We start from the raw sequence: 24,065 nt of genomic DNA, 5'->3' as shown, positions 1-24,065 counted from the left end.
AAGTCCTGAAGTCAGAGTGCATTTCCCTTTACTTTCAGAGTTCTTGTCAAGGCTAACAAATGCTTTTGGTAGTATCAGAAGAAGGCTACTCTGTTACCTTAAAAGAGTGGGTAAAATGGCACTGGCTCAGAGGCAGATTTAATCTTACACAGTTGAACACTGAGAGGTGATTTCATTACGTGAAAGGAAAGGAAGGAAAAGAACAGTGCACTCTGTGCACAGTGGGTTAGAGATGAGGGATAGAATTCTGGGTGGCAGAGGTGGCACCTTCAGCAAGAAACACTGGCCTCTTGCATTGGAACGTGTCCTTCTGTAGAAGAGGTGTCTGTAACGGTGGTGCACAACTGACTATGTCCACAAACTGACAATTGCACAAACTCACAATACCAGAGTATAACGTATGTAGGGATTCACTAGTCTTCAATTTAGATTCATTTGGGATTTACTAGTCTTCAGTTTAGATACATAAAATCTATAGCAATCCCCAATAAGTGGATGTATGCCTTACGCTGGAAAGGTCACACCACACAACTTCTTAATTCTACTGCAAAATATAGGGTCTCTGATGCAAAAGATATTTTCACTCTTGGATTACCCAGAGTTTTGCTCAGGCACTGCTGTGAACCTGTAGCGAATCTGAACACGCACTGAACTTAAGCTCAATTGTATTTAAATTTCATCTATAGCCTAGCTTAGATACAGGTATTTATAGTGTGCTCTTTGCTGTGAGGACATGGAGTGAATCCTCCCAACATTTCCATAATTCTCTCTACATCCTAAACGTAAAATTAAGATCTCACACAATTTTCTGGGGGAAAAAAAAAAAAGAAAGTTTAATGTAACACACAGAGAACAAGATAAAAGCTCCTGGATTCTTACAGACACATCTGGAGGGCTAGTGTGCTGCAGAGCACAGGGTAATTCAGGTTTTTGCAATGTGACTGCTCTACCTTAGGCCATACCACAAAGGAAAAGATTGTCTTTCCTCTTGCACAGCACTACGCTTCAGAGGCTGGCATTCAAGTATGTCCCTTCCCTGCAGAGCCATCACAAAGGCAGGTGTCAAAGTAAGTGACATACACATATAGATATGTATATATATAATGCAAATTCAAAATAGGAAAGGATTGGATTATACTTTCAACCCAAATTTGATTTTCCAATCCATTTCAATGGGAGCTACTCATGGCAAAAAAATGATACTGATTTTTTTTTTCAAAGTACAAGGTACTGGATCTTTTAATTATTTTTAAAATTAAAGAGCTCTAAGTAAGAAACCAACAACCAAGTATTTCAATTTTTTTTTTCTTAACTTAAACAGTTCAATAAAAATGAGAGGTGTTAAAAAACGAGTAGTTTTGCTATAGATACAATGCGTTTGCCTTCTAAATGTAGATTTCCATAAAGGTGTACACAACGTTGTATTGGTCATGCAAATCAGATGCCTGGCAATCCAGAAAAGTGGATGTGGAAATTTACAGTCTGTTACACTGACTAGGAGAAAGCTCTCCAATCACTAGCATTCTGCAGGAAGGTCATGCCATGAATTGAAAAGTCAACTGGTTACCCACCCTCAGGTTCTGTTCCTATATTTTAACTTAATTTCACTTAGCAAAACAAAATCTATGATTACTCTGATTACTCAATTTTTCCTCTCATGGCGTTTAATTAACTTTTTAGCACACATAAGAAAGATGAGCACTCTCAAAGGGGGTTCAGATGAGTTTAGTCACCTGTTTTTCGTTAAAAAATTGTAGCTGACACCTATGTTGTGACTTTACGTCCGTTACCTATGACTCTCCATCTGAATGAGAACAATTCATAGTCTACTGCCATTTTTTAAACATATTTACCACCATGCAGATCGGTAACAAATACACACAGGATTTACTCTCCAGAATAGTAAACATTTAACGCAGTTGCCTGTAATTTAAGAGTCTATGGAATGATGGTTGTGGGAAAGTAAACTGGCATGACAAGGAAATTTACAGCTAGTGTCTTCCCTACTGACACAGAGATTATAGGCCCTGTTACCCTTACTCCAGAATAAATTAATGAACAAATTTATTTTCAGTAAGAGGATGTCAAGTTGGCCTCTCACCATTTAATGAAGCACAGCATGTGCTCAATGCACTCCTTTTCTGCCTCCCCCATTAGCAGAGCTCAGTGTAATTTCCACTTAAAACAGGTTCTTTTTATCATTATTGCTCAAAACACAGAAGGCCTTCTTAAAACTTTCAGTGCTACTGAAGGTTAACTATGATAAGCACTGAGGTTTCTTTCTTTTAGTTCACATTTGGAATAAAGATTAATTTATTTTTTTGAGAAATCAATTATTTATGGCTCCATGTAGTCTCTTTAATTATCATCTAAAAGGGAAGCACTAAAGAAGAGATCCTCAAAACTGAGAACAAGTGGGGTCAAGTCTGACATAAGAATTCTATATCGAGATGCCTTCCATTTATTTTTAGATTGAGAAATCAGGTGCAAAACTGTATTTAGTATTTTTGCATAAATGTGAAATTTGCACAAGCATGTACACACTATCTCAAAATACTGCTATATACTTTTCTAGTGTCAGGATGATTTCCACAGCAACTAGAAAAACAAATAAATAAATATATAAATCTGGGTACCCCATGCAATGATAACTCTTACTGAGGATTTTGCACGATACTTCACATGATGTATAGTTTCGAATTCTGTCATTTGACTTTTCATGTATTTCCCGGTTCTGTTTTTATTCATAACATGATGTATTGTTAGGCTTTTCCAAGTAGTTTCAGACACTTAGGACAACTTTAGTTCTGTTCCTTCATTTAGTTTGTCACTTTATTCTCATGTCTCATGAACTGTATAAAACAGGCATATTTGCAGCTATTTTGAAGCCAACAGACTGTATTTAGAAAACTTTTCTTCTTCTTACACTTCTGTTTTCCATTATGTGCATGTTCATTTACTCTTAAGGTGGCTGGGTTAGTGGAGATCCCTGGTACAAAGTGGAAGTTGCTCTTGCTGGGTGAACAGACGCCCTGTTCAGGCAGAGGAAGTACAGGAGACAGCAGGGTTTGACAGATAAAGACAAAGCAGAGTGCTGGGAGCTTGCAGCTTCTGCAGCAAAGTGTGGGACAGCCAGCCAGAGCAGAGCTTGCTACCATCCTCTAGGGTGGCCAGTAGCAGGCACCGACCCACAAGGCCCCAAGGGGCAGAGGTTGAGCTGCTTACAAGTGATTTGATCCCCATTCCATCTGACCATAGCTACTCTAAATGCTTTTTGAAAAGTCACTTGTTTTTCTTTTGAACCTCTCAATCATTTGGAAAGAAGCCATAGCAGGAGTCTGCAGACATTCAAACTTGTTGTGTTGTCTGGCTAACTAGACCATTTTCCTGTCCTCACCTTCGATGCTGTGCCTTTCAAATTCAGCTAAAAAGTACATCTGTTATACTCACGTTTCTCCTGCACATACAGATAGCCTTCCATTGTCCATTGACTTGGTGGTCTGTAATCCTGGTTGGCTGATTTCATTCTTTGCATGAGTCTCTCCACTTCCTGCCTAGTGCTTTCAAAGTTATTCCGGGTCTAACACCAAGAAAAGGAAACAAACAAAAAAACATGTTATCTCATGAAAGTACTAATAGTGCCAAGGCCTCTGGTTTGGACACCAACAGAAGTATTTACGAGAGACATAAAGAAAAAAAAAAGCAATAAAGAATAATACTCTTCATTGCTCTAGCAGCATAGGAATAACATAGTAATGCAGAATTCAACTCAAGCACACATCTGTGAAGCAAATGCAGTTGAGAACAGTAACATTCCTCCTTCTGCAGGTCACTAACCACAGAAAGGAGGTCATTTTATATCTTTAGGTATGCTTACACACTAAGGATACAGGAAGACAGGCAGACAGACACCAGTCTTACAGCATAACCCCAAACCTGAAGCAGTGAGTCCCACTGAACGACTTGAAGTACACTGCATAAAACACTGATCTGGGTCAATGCCAGGCTAATGTCCCTAGACAGCTGTGCTCTCTCCACATGTAGAAAAGACAAATGTACTGTGTATCTGTATCTGCAGTAATACCACAGCTGCTGATACTCAGAATAGGCAGGTTACTGTCATGAACATTTTTTCACATGGCTATACAAACACAACAATTAAGTATAACATAAACACGCTAGGAAAGAGGTCACAAGTGACAGAACTGTGCCAAAAGCATGGAAATACTGTGTCTGTCCTAAATATCACATGTGTAACCAGGCATCTCACCAATCAAAGAATTACATAAAAGTTGGGTTATTCATATTTGCTAATATCCATATGCATGGACATAGAGATTTTTCCTATTGAACTCAGTGAGTCCAGGGTTTCCCCTCCACATACCTAGCATGGTATAGTAGAGGAGAACTGTTATGAGGTGCCACAGGTTTGATAATACATGTTAAATCTTCTTCCTGAAGAGAAACATTTTTACTATAGGGGATGGTAAAATTCTTATCTGAACTTTTCACATTATACCCTTAGAGTGGAACATCAGTTCAGACCAAACTTAAGTCATTTTGAGACCTTCAAGAGGGATATGTCATTGAAGGGGGGAATGTCCCCATTTTGAGAACTTACATCTGTTTGTCTAGTAAGTTTTTAATTACTACTTTTAAGCAGCCAGGACATTGAATCAAATTATAGAAAACAAAGCCAAATGGACATACAAAATACACCACTGGCCAGCTGAAACAGTGGAAATGACAACAGGTCACGTTAGGACATAGTAACCTGTTAAGTGCTGTTGGTGTATCATTACTGTGCTACTCCTACAGCTGTTACTCTCTTGCTCTAACACGCAGGAGAATTTTAAGAGGAGAAACAGCAGCTCAGATCAACTGTTCTCTAAGACCTGAACACAGAATGCAATGGAGAGGAGCATTTTTGACAGCTACAACACACAGGCTGAACACAATTTTCCCTGAACACTGCCCTCAGTTTGATTTTCCCTACATAAATTATTGCACTTCAGACTGAAGTAGGGTGATGCTCTGAGCGACAAGTAAGTAGATAGCCCAGCTGGCAAAAGGAAGCTGTGGATCTGGATCTAAAGCCAGAATTCAAATTTCTGTGTAACAGCAGTAGATGATTTACTGTACCTCACTACATCTTTACGCATGTGTTTCTCTGATGTATAATAAAAATACCATAACACATTATTCCTTATGCCTAAGTTCACATCTCCCTCTACGCTGTAGTCTATTTACAACTTCAAGTTGTACTTTCATCATATTTAAGAAGAAATTAAGTTTAATTATTTCCTCATTAACACTGAATTAAAAAAAATCCTTTAATAATTCTGTTTCTTTAGATATATGCATAGAAGATACTGACACATTCTGACTTACAATGCCAGTTTGGGTCTGTGCTGTGGCCTCATGCTCCTACCAGAACTTGTCACATGAACGTAAATAAAATTCATGGGCTGAAGCACATTTTTCACATTTTCATTGAAACTGTGATGTGCGACAACACTGACACCTTGTGCCTTTATCTGAAAGACTCAGTAGCAAACATCTAGTTTAAAAGAACAGGAGGCTAAGATGCACAACAGGCAGAGAACATTTGCATTTGCATTTTAATCTAAAAGGAAAAGGTTAACCATCTAGAAGGATTTGCCTTATTTCCTCAAGCACTGTTTTAAATGGGTTCTATACCTACATATGAACAACAGACGTAAAAGGGGGTGGGGCTATGGAGGTGTGCTGCACACATTTAATTGCAGCAAAACCTGGAAGAGTGCAGTACTTCTAGGAATCAGATCTACACTAACAGCACTAGTGGCAATGCCATCTTCCAACTTTGAGCTAACACGCCCCTCATAGTAAGATGCTACAGTGAAAAATGTATTTTATTTTTCAGTAAAGCACAAGGAATAGTAGTTGACCACAGTAAGGTGCTCTTGTACTCCCAAATCTGTTCCATACTCCCTAAGTTCAGCAGCCAAGACAATATCTACAAAAGCTGATGTAGCTTATTTGACTCTAGTGAAGCTATACAAATTTCAGTTAGGTATCCTTCCTCGAAAGAATAAAATGGAAAAGAAATGGAGTCATCCCAAATATACAGTATTTGGAGCAAATGATAGAATTCATTCACTCTTTAATGAATTTGTTCTGTACTTTCACATTACTTGTACTGAAAAATGTGGCTGGACCAGTATTAACATGCTGAACTTCACTTTTTGCTTTAAGTGCAAATAATAGTGGCTCTAATGCAAATGGCTAATAAAGATGCTTTGTATCTACTTACCTATATGTCTTTGGAAGCATAACATTTGAGTTAACATTGAAATAAATATACAGTTGTATACAGCAGTTATGAGGAGTGAAAAAGTATGTTGATTAAATGAATTTTTGTTATTTCTGAAAGCTATGGAATTCTTGGGCATGGTTCATCTTGTATGGCTCAAATTCAGATCAATCTACTGCAGAAGATCCACCTGCTCAGCTGAGACTAACTCTCTACACAACTAACAGAACACTTCTTCAGGTGGAACTCAATGCTTGTGAGAGCTGGTCACCATGGAGAAAGACCCCACCAATTCTTTGATGTTCCAGAGAAGAGCAAGAGAATGGCTTTCTATGTATGCTTCAAATACAGCGGGAAGCTAGCATAAAAAGGACAAGCTTTTTGTAGTAATCTGAGATCTTAAAGAAATAAACTGCATCATTCTGTACCAGCTGGAGCATTTCTGGGACATCCAGTTACTCCAGAAGACAGGCCTCACTCTCAAGAAAGCATTTACACAGGTAAATTTACACATTAAGAGTTCCAATAAAGTGCTATGAGACTACTTTAATATCCTGAAATTAAATGAGCCAAAAAATAAAAATAAAAATAATGGTGTAAATACAAATCATCCTTACGTTCTGCAAATTGAACTGCAGCTGCTGCTTGTATGGTGCAAACTCCTGAGCCAGTTCATATCCTTCATGGTAAAATGTAAATAATCCTTGAAGAAAGGCCAAGAGCTGAAAAGGTAAAATTCAGAAGTATTATATATTTTTAACATGTGCTTTTAACACTGCGTAACATGAAGATACACTAACTTATAAAGAATTAACACTGCCTGAGATAGTGAGAAAAAGGTTCTTAGCAACTGCTACACACTTTTTCTATTTAGGTGTGTATTAGAAAACAAAAACTAAGGACAGTTGATTTGCTATTTGTTTTCGGCACCGAAATATGGCAAACTACCAGCAAAAACCATTCTGTGTATTAGCTCCTGGAACACTCTTAGCTTTCATTATTTGCAATAAAAAAGCTTTGCTGAGCAATCCATGGTCAGACCTTAGGAGAAAGGTTCAACAGGCTTTTGCATCATTAAGGTGTCATTTCCATAACAATTTAATTCATTGTCCTAGTCATTTTAACCAGAATTCCAGCTGGAGTCTTTGGTGTTGTGCATTTTCTAAGTTCATTCTTTCAGAGTTCAAGGGTTTTTTTCTTCAAAATATTTTTTCACTTTCTTCATACTAATTGCTATGGCCTATTTTCCACAAATGAGACTCTTGAAAGTATGTTTTGGACAGCTTAATACAACACAAGGAATCCAGACTAACTCTTCCTGTCAGATGAAGTTTGTGCATATCCAGCTGAAAATTCTTTTTAAAGTTTCCTTTAAAAAAAGCTGAAGTAGTAAAAACTGCAAGTAGATTTTAGCTGTTGAATTAATGTACTCCTACAATCTATTAGTTTTAAAAGCCTCCTAACTTACTCTGTTCTACAAAGCATTTTGACATTACCGTAAGTCATCTTACCTGCTATTAAATAACAAGCATTTAAATTTTTATCATGGATTACTGTCTTTGTATCTGTAATTTAGATTATTTAAAAAAAAAGAAAAAGAAAATAACAAAAAAAGATATATTAAGTGTATGTACAAAACCAAAAGCTGTAACAAGAGGACAGATTTATCTCAGTATATTACAACCACTGAAAAGCTAATCATTTAGGCTAAGTAATGGGCTGTCCAGACTGCCCCCTAACTCAGTAAAAAAACCACAGGTATTCAAGAACATAATTCTTTTTCCTTTTTCAAACTTCTCTCTCAGGATGGGATGAATGATCCAATGGAAACATTTATCTCTCTCCATCGACTACTGAAGTAGCCTAGACTCAGGCAAGAAAAATGCCATAATTCATATTCAATGCATTTTTCCTTGTGTTACCAGTACCCTAGATTATTGTAAATGAAACAGCTTAAAAATGTAGCTTTTACTGTGTTTATATTTTCTTTAAATTTACACTCAGCCCTACTTGAGGAAATGTAGTTAAATTGTTCTGCTTCCCCCTTCCTTAGTGCTCACTATCATGCTAAGGTAACACGTCTATTTTCAGGCAAATAGCTAAACTAGTTTTGCAATTTTAGAACCCCATCCATTTGGCATTGCAAGGCATTCCATCCCTTCCAACAAGCAAAATTCCACAACTTGGCAGAGGAGAGATCAAGGATGCAGGAGTATGGGCAGACAAGGGCTGCATCAAAAGGAGTGTGACCAGCAGGTCGAAGGAGGTGATCCTGCCCCTTTATTCTGCTCTCGTGAGACCTCACTTGGAGTATTGTGTACAGTTCTGGTGTCCTCAACATAAAAAGGACATGGAACTCTTGGAACAAGTCCAGAGGAGGCCATGAGGATGATCAGGGGACTGGAGCACCTCCCATATGAAGATAGGCTGAGAAAGTTGGGGCTGTTCAGCCTGGAGAAGAGAAGGCTGTGTGGAGACCTCATAGCAGCCTTCCAGTATCTGAAGGGGGCCTACAGGGACGCTGGTGATGGACTCTTCATTAGGGACTGTAGTGATAGGACAAGGGGTAATAGGTTAAAACTTAAACGGGGGAAGTTTAGATTGGATATAAGGAGGAAATTCTTTCCTGTTACGGTGGTGAGGCACTGGAATGGGTTGTCCAAGGAGGTTATGAATGCTCCATCCCTGGCAGTGTTCAAGGCCAGGTTGGACGGAGGCCTTGGGTGATATGTTTTAGAGCGAGGTGTCCCTGCCCATGGCAGAGGGGTTGGAACTTGATGATCTCAAGGTCCTCTCCAACCCTAACTATTCTAGGATTCTATGATTCTATGATGTCTTGCTGCAACCAGACCTGTGTCTTGCTCTCCCCTTCCTGCACCTCCTCTCATTCCCCATTCAGCTTCGTCACACATCCTTGCACACCACAGAATCACAGAACGGTTTGGGTTGGAAGGGACTTCTGGAGATCACCCAGTTCACCCAAGCAGGACCACCTAGAGGGGTCATATAGGAACACGTGCAGGTGGGTTTTGAAAGTCTCCAGAGAGGGAGACTCCACAACCTACCTGGGCAGCCTGTGCCAGCTCTGGCACTGAGCCCTTCAGTGAGCATCTCCGCCCCAGAAGCCTGATGTTCTGCTGCATTAGTAAGCTGAAGCAGTTCAAAGTCAAAAGACCATCAGTGCTGGCAGAAATAGAAGCATGCAGGCATGCCTGGTAGAAGGACTTGGCCCTTGGTTTTTTACTGGTATTGCACAATCAGACAATCTGGCCTTAGGCAGAGATGATTAAAGCCCATGGCTACCCAGTAATTTGGTCATGAAACCTGAAGAACTGAGAAGATCCTTGGGTATAACAGCCACATTTTATGGGGCCTCTACAATGGGTGTGTATTCCTGAACCACATCCCACCACCAAACAAATGGACATGAACACAACACAGTCAAACGAAGGGCTCCACAGACTGTGGAAACAGTCTCAGCTTGACCTGATCATCTGTCCACCTGAAATCACTATCTCAGCTAAGGACCTAGGCCTGAAAGTCTCTTACTGGTTATTCAACTGGTTTTGAGGAGGGTCCAAATACAACAATTTATCTTAAAAAGCTCCAGTTATGTAAACAGCTAGAAAGAGTTCTATAATTTTAAGGTTTATAATGTATTTCTAGAAACAACTACATACAATAAAGAATACTATTTTCCTTTTCTATTAATAAAGTATAAAATAAGTAAATAAATAATAACTAAAGCTCTGGCTCCAGATGTTCGAAGTCTGTGCTCACAGCCTAGATTCATTTACTCATCAGTGTTCTCAACTATAGCTCCTTGAGATACAGCAGCTTAACTACTCCGGTGATTACTCTGACTTGGTTCAGTCAAAGGGACATGGTTTAACTTTTACTTGTAAGCAGAGGCCTGCTGCTAAACCCTTTCAGCTAAAGAAGCAATGGAGGAGTAATGAGTGCTCAGTGAAACTGCACCAGACCAGAATGTTAGAGCACACCAAAATTACGATCAAAGAACTAGTGGGAGAAAGTATGTCAGCTTATGCCTGAATTAAATATCAGTTTAAAGGTCATTTCAGGAGAGTGTACTATAAACTGTTTAAATTTCAGCTTCAATACTTGAAGAAAAACATTTTCTACCACACAAAATGATTTTAGAGAGTACAGAGAAATACCGAGAAAGAAAATATTTAACACAAGATGGCAGCAAAGCTGAATTTATCAGAAAGTAAAAAAAAACAGCAGCAAAAAAACCCTGAGAAAAATCTGAATGCATCTTGGTTAAAGTACTTCTTATGTATTCTGGCAGTTGTGCATTGCAGAGGATCTGGCCCTGAGGTTCTCTTGGTCAAATACTCTCTGAGCACTTTGAAAAAGAGGAATAAAAGAAAAGTAAAAATACACTTTATGCAAGTCCTAAACCAGCTTATTCAAGTTCTGTGTTGAAACAGACACTGAGGATGGTATTTGCTCCTATGGACATGTCACTAGTGGTGGAAGGAACAGGGATCAGAAAATGCTCTGTACCCAATGGGCCTATGCTGTTAAGGCATCTTCATAACCACTTCCATCAGGGCAGGTACAACCATAGCATTGCACAGAAGAGATCTAAAAGCCAAGGACTTTTGCCCTAGGCTTATGCTCACATTGGGGTTTTCTTGTTGCTGGTGCTAGAAATGGTACTACTGCTAAACGCAGGCTCATAATTTTAAGGAGATTAATATTAAATAATAAAGGTAACAGACTTTTTTCTTTCAAAAAGACTTTCAGAATGTATTTTGCAGTGGTCTTCACATGTAAAGAGGTGATTTGATTTGTTCCCCCAAACATCACATACAATACCTGATGTATTCATATTGACATTTTTTCATTTCAACAGGTGCCTTAGATTTACCTCGTTCTGAGTATCTACTCAGCCACATCAAGAAAGAGTGAGGTCTGAACTGCGTAATACAATGCTATTCAGTACCCCAGCAACACAAGGATTTCAACACAGAACCTGAAACAAAATCCAACTACTTCTTGAGACTTTATTTATTTTGATGGAGAGCTGGTGACCTCAAGACTGCCTGGTCATTTCATTCTCACAGGAAGAAGACTGTAGTTAGGTTTCGGATAGTGGAGGAATTTGACCTTTGGCCTGCAGCACATCAGCCAGAAGTCCCTATCTCCCTGGTTTCAGTTTTTCTTATAAGTAGATAGCATTTATTCATCAGATTAAAGTGATCGTAGCTAATAATGTAGAAAGCCCAAGGAGAAGAAATTGACTTTAACATCCGCAGTGAAGTGTCACTGACCTGCATGCAATTATACCAGGGTTTGTGGTTTTGTGTTTTTTTTTTGTTTTAAACAAGCACTTCCAGTCTTTTGTGACGTTTAAGGACCACCCCTCACATTTCAGATAGTTCACTGCTTAGGAACCCTGGGCCCTGATTTCTATAGGCCAAGGAAGACCTGGCATTGCTGAGGGACAAAGTGGAGCTCCAGGAAGGCATTTACATTTCTCTTAACAAGCATAACATCCTCAGAAAGTGGTTTGGTTTAGACTAGCTTCTCTGGGCCCACAAGGACAAAGCCAAGATGAGAGATCATTGTTACTTACTATGCTTTGCTGTTTAACTTGCTGTAGATGTTAACACTATTTTGTCTTTGAGAAAAAGTTTCAACTAATGATCTGTATGAAAAGTTTTATGTCTTGGGTTTTTTCCCTTGGAAAAAGCCAGGATCTAGGAAGATCACAAACAGACAGCTGTCAATTACTCACGCTAGTATAAATCAGCGACTCCTTCAAACAAGATACAAAGAACAGCAGAGAAATCCACAGCCTGAGGAGCAGCTGCAAAAGTCTACTCCAAATATTGTAATTCTCTATTCCCAGTATGAGCCACTAGCATTGTGTACCCTTAAAATCTCTCCCTGCTCTCCCCCAGGAAGAAACACACTCCACTGCTAGCAATTTTTACTGTCCTACTGTCCTAGGTGTAACCCACTTGTCAGATTTTCCTAGGCTACTTCTCCCACTCTGGTTCCCAGACCATTCTTATCCTTTGGCATAGACAAACTGAAAAATGCCAGAAGGAGCTCTAGTTTGTTTTTCAAATTCTATTCCCATGTCATGAACTTACCCTTCTTCCACACAGGCATCACAAACTTCCCCTTCCCTGCATTAATAGCCTTTCTTTTATTTAGTTAAATGCTCCTTCAAAGAGTCTACTAGTAATATGTCAGACTTACATGGAGACATAGCATTGAGCTGATAAATTGGAGACATAAGCAGCACACGCACTAGAATACCCCAGAAGCAGCAGAGCTCCTGAGGAGAAATGTCTTTATAGACAGACCACCAGGCAGCTTCTAGTACCTGAGCATTTGTAGAGCACACAAAGAAAAATGAATAACATAGCAATTCTTTTGTGATTCTGAAGTGTTAGGCTTTGTCCTTATCTACTTGCATCTAGGAGCACATGCTCATACTTCCAACATCACTTACATGAACTCTGCATTTTTAGAAAGTTTATTTTGAAGACTCTTGGTTTTTTTTCCTCTTTTGTTCTCACGGTATTGCTGATGTGTATCATAACCTACTCTCATTCTTTGCTTTATGCTTGTATTCTAGCACATTGTATGCAAGAGGCTAGGAACAAAAAAATAATAATTTTGAGGGTTCAAAATTTTATAACTGATGTTATAATTCAAGCTCCATCTATATTCAGACTGCTTATAAAAAAAATCCCATCTAGAGCCAGAAGACACTGTCTGCAAGGGCTGTCAATACTCAGCCACCAGAGAACCCGTACCCTCCTCTGGAACACCAAGGACTGACCTGTGTGTAACAAACAGCATACTGGACTAAATGCCTACTGATCTGACACAGGATGCCAACTGACCCACTCAAAAGTAAATTTTATGCACTGGATGTGTACACCTGGTGACAAGAACACCCAGGCCCACAAGACTGAGTCTACCAGTAACCTCCCCTGCTTGCTTGCCCAGTATCAGAACTGGTGAATTGATAAATCGCTTCCTCATTTTAGTAATTCATAGCTGCTGCTGTGATGGCTGACAATGTGGGGACAGCTCCTCATCAAAAGGATAAAGCTCAGTGTGTCCAGATAATATACATAAAATCAAATTAATTTTTCCTTTCTGTGTAGCACATAGAATGAAAGATGCCCTATTTTAACTATATGGAATTGCACAGTAGTATTTCCCTATGTACAAAGCCTTCTAAATTTAGAAAGTTTCTATTACTTTAAAGGAGCATAAAATCTCCTATACCAGGGTCAGAGCTAGGTCAGAACTGCTAGATTTTTCCAGGATGTGAGAGTCTCACAGAAGTAGACAGAGACACACACTCTGGATTAAACTGTGACAGGTAGAAAAATGTTCTTATTTAGAAATCCGAGCAAAGTTTTAGTCTCTAAGATTTGGCAGCTGTATGCCATAATGATAGGATTTCTGTAAGTACTGCTTGCTGAATCCAGGTTCATTAGTTTGCATCAATGTCAAACACTCGCTATACAACACCATTTTCATCTCATGGATAGGAGACATCTGAGATGTTCTTCTTGGTGACACTGGGTGTTAGAGATGTAATTCAACCTGTTTCACAGTCATGAGTGCTGTTTCAGTTAGTTACAAGGAACCTGGAAGATGGTGAGATGGTGTGGAGGGAGAGAAAAAGTTACACCAGCCATGTTTCTGTTCCACAACTGATGCTCTGCTATGCTCAATATGGTTAATGGGAAGGGGCAGATGACACTGGAAGTTCTCTGTCAAGGGCGACAGGTACTAAATAAAAAGGACAACTGGCAATCTAGGCCTGTATGACATGAAAAGTAGTAATACTACAACTATTCTAGAGATTCAGAACAGCCCTGCAAAGAAAGACTTGGGGGTGTTGGTCAATGAGAAACTTAACATAAGCCAGCAGTGTGTGCTTGCAGCCCAGAAAGCCAACCATATCCTGGGCTGCATAAAAAGGAGCGTGACCAGCAGGTCAAAGGAGGTGATCCTGCCCCTCTACTCTGCTCTCCTGAGACCTCACTTGGAGTATTGTGTGCAGTTCTGGTGTCCTCAACATAAAAAGGACATGGAACTCTTGGAACAAGTCCAGAGGAGGCCATGAGGATGATCAGGGGACTGGAGCACCTCCCATATGAAGATAGGCTGAGAAAGTTGGGGCTGTTCAGCCTGGAGAAGAGAAGGCTGCGTGGAGACCTCATAGTAGCCTTCCAGTATCTGAAGGGGGCCTGTAAGGATGCTGAGGAGGGACTCTGTAGTAATAGGACAAGGGGTAAAGGGTTAAAATTTAAACAGGGGAAGTTTAGATAGCATACAAGGAAGTTCTTTACTGTGAGGGTGGTGAGGCACTGGCATGGGTTGCCCAGGGAAGTTGCGAATGCTCCATCTCTGCAGTTTTCAAGGCCAAGTTAGACAGAGCCTTGGGTGACACGGTTTAGTGTGAGGTGAAACAGAACTCTTTTATGCATGTTAAGTATGCTTATACATGTGCAAAGTAAACTAAAGACCAATGAGTCCACCAACAAAATCTAAACTTACCTATCCTACAAAAAAAAAAAAAAGATATTTCACTTTATTTCATGTGTAACTCAGAAAAACATATATGTACACTGTCTACATGGAATATTTAAATCCAAAAGCTGGCTCAGAATTTTAGCCATGAAGCAAAGGTATTAGGAAGCATCCATATGTTGTACAGACACAACATTACCTGTTGATGCAATAAAATGTTATGCACACTCCAAGTGGTCAGACATTTCAATTGACAATAGATATGATGCTCTTATATAATCCTTTAATAAACATGGAAAGTACCCAAGCCAATATCTTAATGTCTGTCTATATACAAGCCAAGATCTTAATGTCTCTCTATATACGAACAACCTGCAATCACAAGATAAAAAGGGAGCAAATTCAATTTTCAGCTTTAAATGCATACACTCTAAAGAAAATAAACCATAAAACTTACAGGTTCTACAAATTCAAATTTCTTTTTCTCTTGTACTTCTTGAATTTTAAAAACATATTCTAATGATGCTTCATAAAAGTTTTGATGTTCTCTGTCAATCTGTGTATCTGCCTAAAAGACAAAATGAAACATAGACAACATTAATTTACTCTCATGATTGCTTTAAAAACAGATTTTGTCATTAACAAGCAGATCTTCCATAAGATTACTTTACAAGCTTCATGGTGGTCAGTTTGCTTCGCGAAAATTAGAATACCTACTTAAAATAGCTAAACATAAGTTTAAGAAACTAGCATCACACATTTTAGTCTCATGCCTTTTCCGCACGCCTTTTTGGTGTCCTCTTCATTTTTGCACTTTAATATTCTACTTTTTAGGATACCCTAGGAGGAAACATAGAAAGGCAGCAGCAGGAAATCTCTCCCTGGTATATGGCAAGCTTAGAGAAAGAAACAGAAGAGAGGATAGGAATTAAGGATGGACAAAAAGATAATTATTTCGACTGAAATGTTTGACTATCACATGCACTAAAATTATATGTATTTCTAAGCTTCAAATACTTTCCCCAAAAGATATTTTCTTTCTTAAATAGACTGTCTTTAACAATGACATCTTGAAACTTATTGTTTCACAATATGAGTCTCATGCTCTTGGAATATAAACATATTTAAGTCCTTAACCTCATAAATCAATTATTTTTCATGTTTTAATTTTCAAATGCCAGAACCACAAGGCAATACTTGTCGGAAGTGTCTGACTAATAGCAACCAACATGAAGATCCACTAACAAAACAGCATCTTCTGCCTAGATAGCTAAAGAATTAACTCTTATCAACTGATAAAGAGTAACAGACTTTTACCCTCAATTTAAACAAGCCATAGGAGAAGAACCTAATAGACAGGTAGTATAGTATGTGGATAATGCTTAAGGAAGAGATGCAGATTTAATTTTAATTCATCTTCCTTCATAACTAATCATTTTCTCACGCAAACCTCTTTTGGGCTGCATTAGTTAGGTTTTGGTCTTAGGTCAGAAAGAAATTCTATCAAGTATCAACAACATGAGTAACACCAGTTCAGTTAGTTTTGACATCTGCCAGTTAAAATATAGCAGTATATTTCCGTATATTCTCTAGTTCAACTCTGGCACTAAAAAAAAAATAAAAATCAAATAAACGAAAACTGGAAAAGCTAGATACTGTCTTCCCTTGACAGCAAACACTAAACCAGCAAATAGACCAGTGTTTTCATATTTTCAACAATAAAAATGCAAAAAGTCGATGTTTCCCTTCAGGCAGGACTTGGCCTGCAACAGTACCATATATAATTAACACTGCTTCTTTAGTCAACAAGATGCTACTACCATGATTTGGCTGCACAGACTCTTTAGCAACATTGATTCACTTCCCCAGCACAGTGCTCCAACACTGCTTCAAAGCATAGGCCTCAATGATATGCTTCAAATGATGCGGTACTAGCATTTCCTTCCCATGCTTATAAAAACCTGATCAGGAAATGGAGTTCACAAACTAACAGTATGAAGCAAAAATCAGGCACTCAGAAGTCCAACAGTCCAGCACTTTACTGCAGAATTAACTCTGCCATGTGCCATTCCTATGGTGCATTTGGCTACCGTTTTCTTTGATACTCTCTTAATAGTCTTATTTCACAAAAAAATACATCAAAGCCAGTGCTACATAGCTGAATAGCTATTCACTCACACAAGTGCTGTCAATAAGCACTTGAGACAGACCTCAGCTTTCATATATAATTGTAAGCAAATAATAGAATCTAGTTGTAGAAATGAGGTCTTTCAGTCTTTGACTCAGAAAAAGTATTTAAACCCCTAATTAAATCCAACCCTATTCTGAACAGCATTTAAGCAGATTGTAGTTGTAATGATACTTATGACAACCAAGTGCCATGTCAAATATGGATGGGTTCTTACATTAATGCCATAATTGTTACTAGTGTACAGGGACTAAATCACCATTTCCAAAATACTTCTTCCATAGAAACTTACGAATTTGTGTGAACTCTGAGGTTTCAGATTTGAACATTTTGAAAGTGATTTTAAAGTTTCAAAAGCTGGAAGGATTTTAACATTTTTGTATGACTTCAAGCTGCATGTAAAAAACCAAAAAGATTTGATGGCTGTAATTCTGTATGATATCTAGTTAAGGTAAGTAATGTAGGATATGACTAAAATGCATATGGAATTTCACATAAGCTTGGAGATGAAGCCTTTGCTCTATATTTAGGCCTGGTTCTGGAACAGATTTCAGAGAAATAAAATCAGGAGATTATTAGCTTTTATGTATCACTCAATTCTGACCATTTTCTGCTGCACTGTGGAATACTGTAGGCATTAAAAAGACAGTATTATGAAGTTTCTTTTTGATGTTATAGGAAAAAAAAGTCTAGTTATCTGTATAAACTGCACAAGCAGTCTTGCAGGCTCATAAATATCCAACGCACACCAATTAAATGAATATATGCAAATAACTCTCTATAGAATATGTTCAGACCATCAAACTTTAGATGCCTAATTAAGCTGCTCTCAATTGTACTCAAGTGAGATATGTAAAATAGCCCAAAAGGGTACAAGAACTACTCCTTGCTCATCACAGTGCTCTTTAACCCACATAATGAGATAAGGTACCAAGAAACCTCAACATTCAAAGGAACAATGGCTTAAAAAAAAGTATTTTTCAGTGACAGCAGCAGTCAGTAAAAGGTATCCCATCTCACTAAATGCATGGGGTTGCCTTGAGGCGAGAACTTCCCTTCACTTGCACTGAGCCTTGCAGCCCCAGTCACCAGCACCCTGTGGCTCTTTGCTCGTGCCCTGGCTCTGCTGTGGACTGCTCCAGGAACTCTGTCCTGGCCACACAGGCTACAAATGGAGCTCACTGGAATCACTCTATATGTGAGTTAACATCAATCACTTGGATTTCAGGCACGGAACTGGTGCTTGGCTTTCCTTTTATTTCTGGTACAGATACAGGCCAAAAGATACCCAGTTAACATTTTTGGTACTGATCTGCTGATACATTCTATTTATGGTGTGTCCATATCACTGATTCAACACACCTACAGCTGCACAAAACCATAGAAGACAGAAATGACAAGTTATGCCCTAAGTGCTTTATAAGCAGGGCATTCAGAAAGGCAAAAAACTTCAGCCTCAGTTACAACATTTTTAAATCCAGAGACGTCATTTAAGGACACAGTGGAAAAATTTATTCTGGTTTTCCATTAGTTTATAAACTTGAGCCAAATCCGTTGTTATTCTACCACAGTTTATTAGATTCCCAGTTGTTACTTTTCACTTCAGTTGCTGTTTTTAGTCTGCAATTAACCTCATGTGTCCAGAGTAAAATATTTTATTTCATTTCTATTCTAGCATTAATTGATGATTAAGTTAACTTTTCCACATTTTGATAATTTTCCCCCCATCCCCCCCCCCCCCCTCCCAGGAGCTGGTGCTGTCTCTAACAGAACTGCTTCTCAGCAATACACACGGTATTCAGAAAAAGTGAAAGTTGTACGTATATAAAACTTTGACATGCAAGTGGAATAATTAAGCAATTCTACACAACTATTGTCTTACCTAGAGTAATTATTATATAGGCGACTCAGGATTATAAACATTATTGCAAATTTTTAATAGCTAAGCCTCATTTAATTGGAATTTTGGTATTATTGGTAATTATTGGTATTATACTGGTATTATTGGTAAACATGAAAAGAAATCCTACAATTTGTGACTGAGTGATCTTCTGTGAAAACTGAACTCAATCTGCAAATTAATCCCCATGATTTTAGAGCCACTGTGATAAGAATAGTCTCATCAAGTAATTTTTAACTACTTTTGGCACAAATCCCAAAGTGTCATTGATATCAAATTGCTGGTTTTACTGTAATTTGCCTCAAATGCAAATCATAATTATTTCTACCAGCATACTGAAAAAGCCCTGGAATCCTCCTGTTAAACTACAAGTCTTCATTGTTTGTTTTTTTAACAGAAAAGAATTAGTCATACAGACTCTTCAAAGCTGAAGTTGTGGACACCATTTCAGGGCATGATGCTGCAGACTCAGAATAAGGTGAAAAAGAAGAAAAAAGCATCATTAAGGTTGTCTCAGATCAGTCTCCCAGATTAAAGTCTATGTGAAACAAAAGCATTTCATAATGTAATAAATTAAATAGCAAAAATAACTGACTTTCAAATATTCTGCAAATACCTTATAAAAGTCACATTTTTATTGTAGTGATATAATTATGGTTTTGTGACCAATAAACATTAGCTGTACTTGAAATACACAAAGTTGAACACGTAGTACATTGCCTTCTTAAAATATTTAAGACTTATTAAGGTCATATTAATCCCACACAAGAATTTATATTCACAAGAAGTGTGACCACAAGAAACCACCCCAATTTCACATTAAAAAAACACAGCAAGTCTTGAAGAGAACCAGTCTGCTACCATGATCTCTATGCAAACGTGAAACTGGGTAAGAGTATGTTTACTGCTTACATCTTGCAAATGAGATTCTTTCTTCTTTGCTGATAAATTTAAGTGCTTCTCTAGGATGGAATAATATTTCTCACTTTCCTTGTCAAACTTCTTCTTCCCATCCTGAAAAAAAACACATTTCTAAATAAAATATTTGACTACATATCATAACTAATCTAAATTAAAAGAAAGAATATGTGACAAAAGCTACTTTTGTTGGTTCCAATGTTTTTAGGGTTTAATTCTGAAATAGGCCTGAAGATACTAGGAGGACTGAATCAATTATTAAATGCAAGATTAAACAGTTTCCCATAATAAATACACATGAGGTTTTATGTAGGTGGTATCTTGCTAAGCAGACATTTAATGCAAAATAATCTTCCCCGAGTTTTGTAACTGTACCTACCTGTCACACTGTCTTTGCTGAGGAAAAATATTGTGGAAGAGGTAGATGAGTATAACAAATTTGATGATGATATAGGCCTACCCTTTGCATTCAAGACTAATATGCTTATTTTCCACCCACACTCTTAAAATATGAGGATGATGGAAAAACACATACATAGTTGCAATAGGAAATTTGTCCAAAAATCTGTTTCCAATAATGTTTTGATGTGTCTGAATATTTAAGCTTCTTTCATTTAAAGGAGTTATCCTGCCTTTTTCCTTTCCCACTCTTCTTAAGTTTTTCCCATCACAGTCAGACAATGTTCACGTTTCTACCATCAGACTACTTTAACGCATGATGATTCACTTAAAGGCTACTGCTATGAGTAAATTAAGAAACACCTGTTTTTCCATTATCTAATTTAGAATTTATACATCAAAATTCTTTTCAATCCGTTATTCTGCAATTTAAATCCAAACTTTAAGAAAAAGGCAGCTTTCTCAAAAGCTTCTCCATCTTTCAAGAAGTGCCAATTTCAGGAAATAGTATGAGAAATTAAAGTAAATATCCATCAGATTATTATTAATGGTAAAAATAGAATTTTAAATTATAAAGTTATATATCCTCCAATTAAGAGTACCTCTCTGCCGGTGACTTTCACTATCTTAGGTAAGTCCTAAGGATTCTCTGCAATGATTGACAACTTCAGTATTTTGAGAAAACAAAGAAAACTCAAGATGAACCAATCCTACTTATACATGTTCAAAAGCTATTAATAGTGGAAAATCCAACTCCTGGACATAACACAGTAACATCAGGTCATCCTCAGAACTGTAGTGATTCTTTTCCTGACCCCTTTCCCCCTAGAAATTGTTATATACAAAAGCAAATAGCTAGCCTGCATTGTAGCATCACCCTGTTTTTCTTTGCCATATCATGGGAAAGTGAGGTTAGTCAGAGAATTAAGAAATATGAAGAAGAATTTCATGCCACGAATGAAAACCTAACAACCAGCTGTAACAACAAACCACTTACTGATTAGCTCCAGTGACTAAAGTTCACAATGGTAATCATATTGAATTATAAAACACATCATATACTTTCTATCCTGCAAAAAGTTCAAACATATTTAGTATGAAAAATATGCACAATTTAATGTTCTCATTACCTCAAAATAGAAATATCTTCAGAAGACATCATAAGGAAATTAAGGCACTTGGCCCAGCAAAAATTAATTAACAAGACAGAAAAATTCCCAATGCTTTCTATATTTAATTGCAGCTATGCAGATATGAAGAAAAAAGTCAAAACAAACAAAAAAAAAAAAGGAAGCTTGTATTTTGCCTAGCAAGGGAAAATAAGCTATATGAATTATCTTCTGAAATCTTTCCCAAACACATTATTGAAAGAGAGAGAAGGCGGGACTCATCAAATGACTGATCAGCTGAGAAATTAACCTCTGTGGGACTGAAATCATAGGTCGGTTCCACAGCCACAGTTCTATCAGGAATAATCCGAGTGCCAGGTCGTTATGACCGAGCAAGAACCACCTCAGTATCTCAACATCTCCTTCAGTCAGACAGAGAAATACAGTTCAGTTGATCACACACCACAGATAAAAAGGTGCAGATAGGCGCATACTACTTCTGAGACAGTGATGATAAGATGCTGAATTAAAAAGAAATAACTAGATTATTTTAAAATCCAAGTGACACTGGTAAAAAAGCCACCACCTTGAGGAAATCCCCAAGTCAAGAAAAACTCAACTATCGCAGTGAAAAAAGAACAGAAAATTACTTCCCCACCCCAGCCTCCATGTAACTCAAAGTTAGGAGAGGATTCTGCCTGATCACAATATTGAAGCCTTTAGTCACAAGCTGTTGAGTTCAGTAGTGGATACTCTGCCCATGAGACCATCTTCTTCAGAAGGTAACTTGCCATAGCCTTTGACAGTGAGGCCTGGGTGCAGATGACACATACTACGGATCTGGGCTTGACAACATGCTGGCCTTTGCTTCATCAGAGGCTGGACCAAAGGAATGAGACATGGAGCCACAGGCAAAACTCATGCAGGATTACCTGTGTCACAGTGGGAATCACCCAGCCCAGTCAGCACCAATTCCTTCCCTAATAGATTCATGATATGAGCAGTAGGTATTCCTTCTGCCTTGTGAACTATTTGTCTCAGAATCAAGCTGACACACAGGTGATGGATGATCCAAAGTCTAGTTAGCCACCTGAGCTCACTTTAACATAACCTTTACTAACAAGAGCTGAAGAGTCTGAAGCCTAAGCTGCTTGGTAAGAGTCAGAGAAAGGTGTGAAAATGGGACTTGTCTGTCTGAAGTAGCTCCTCTTCTTGATTCAGCACATCAAATGCATGTCAATGCCAAGAGGGATCCATCTATACATCTAATGTGGCTCCCAATGCACCAAATCCAGCTGCTTATATTTTTGCTAACATCTACAACAAAACATATGAATTATGTATCTCATTACCTATTCTCTTCATAGGTATAAAGGAAAACATAGAAAGTATGTTATCTGAACAGATACAACTCCCCCAAGAGCAAGAAAAAAAATCAAATAAACTAATTGTGGTTGCAAGCCATCTTGTATCTCGTGATGCTTCATAACTACCCCCATGGCACTGTCCATGAGGACACACAGAATTTGAAGGCTCTCTTGGTCTTCTGCCAGCACTGCCACCCTCCTTCCAGACTGCGTCTCTGATGTAACAGGTCTGCTCAACCACTACCTACACAGTTTTTATACTAGTAAAGTCAAAGAGAAAACTAACAGTTTGGAGCTTCCTCAGTACCAGGACAACTTCAGGCCCAGGCGCAGTGTTTCCAGGGGCAGCAGATCCTCTTTTCCACACTTTAACACAACAAAATTACTCCCTTCAAAGCTAGAAGTGGACAAGGTAAGAAGAAAAAACTTAAGTAGACTGAAAGTTTACTTGCAATTTTGACTGCGCTATCGTCTATGCAATGACACCTCTGGGAATACAGATGCAATGCCAGCAGGACAGTCTTTCTGGTACTGTCCTGATCACTCAGGCATATTTCTGGGAAAAGGCTAAAAAATACTAGCCCCAACAGGTGAGTGAGTTACCTTCACTTGAAAGGTCCTCTGCTATGCCAGTAAACCCCACATATTTGAATGTACCAAAGCCTTTGAAAACTGCTACTTCATAAAAAATAAGAAATAAAGATACACTCAGAAGCAGATGATTCATTTTCTGGAAGAGAAAAAACACTTCAGTTTAAGCCAAGATAACTCTCACCTTGCACGCTTAGCCAGTGACTCACAGGCATACAGGCACATCCTAAGTGGAATCACAGACTTACCTCATTCTAGCCTTAGCCTTTTCTTCTGCTACACTCAAAATGCTCTCTTATACACAGCTGCTGCCCACATTAGTCATCTGAATCATGGTCCCAGCAGTCTGTGCCCACAGGACTGAGAACTTTCCACATGCCAAGAGCTTTACAAAGGTTTCCATGCAAAACTATCTCCCCGCAATGTAGGAGACAGAGGATTGCTTCTGCCTCTAGATTCCACCTTGGATTACATCCCATGGAGAAGAGAGATGTGGCTGGCTAAGACAACTCATGCTGTACTGTTACAAGAACAGCCACCACCAGCCATGCACAAAAGCATAAGGTACGTGGCCATTAGGAAGATGCTCTTCCTGATCTCTGCGCACTATGTCTCTTCTTCCCTTCAGCCTTCAGCTTCCTTCCTTCCTTCTTGCAAGTAATCCTTATCCTTTCTCTTTGTCCTGTAAACTTATCAGTCATTTCTGTCAAAATATCTGCTAGAAACACATGAAATAATTAAGAGGGTGCAATAAAAACAT

General features: G+C 38.4%; 1 protein-coding gene across 2 annotated transcripts in view; it reads right to left on the bottom strand.

Moving 5' to 3' along the window:
* The window catches only part of ARHGAP42 (Rho GTPase activating protein 42), a 159,923-nt gene that overhangs the window by 38,729 nt on the left and 97,129 nt on the right, over window positions 1–24,065 (bottom strand). For both annotated transcript variants that reach the window (XM_061374435.1, XM_061374434.1), the window contains exons 5-8: window positions 19,834–19,935; window positions 15,291–15,401; window positions 6,913–7,017; window positions 3,451–3,580 (exon numbers count right to left, since the gene is read on the bottom strand). In XM_061374435.1, the coding sequence (XP_061230419.1) occupies window positions 3,451–3,580; window positions 6,913–7,017; window positions 15,291–15,401; window positions 19,834–19,935 (448 nt within the window). The remainder of the gene's footprint in view (window positions 1–3,450; window positions 3,581–6,912; window positions 7,018–15,290; window positions 15,402–19,833; window positions 19,936–24,065) is intronic.

This window comes from Neopsephotus bourkii, unplaced genomic scaffold (genome assembly GCF_033783945.1).
Source record: "Neopsephotus bourkii isolate Nb327-2 ecotype Australia unplaced genomic scaffold, CSIRO-AGI_Nbou_v1 NB_1638, whole genome shotgun sequence".
In the NCBI taxonomy this organism is placed as follows: Eukaryota; Metazoa; Chordata; class Aves; order Psittaciformes; family Psittacidae; genus Neopsephotus; species Neopsephotus bourkii.
This window is presented reverse-complemented; position numbering and strand designations above follow the sequence as displayed.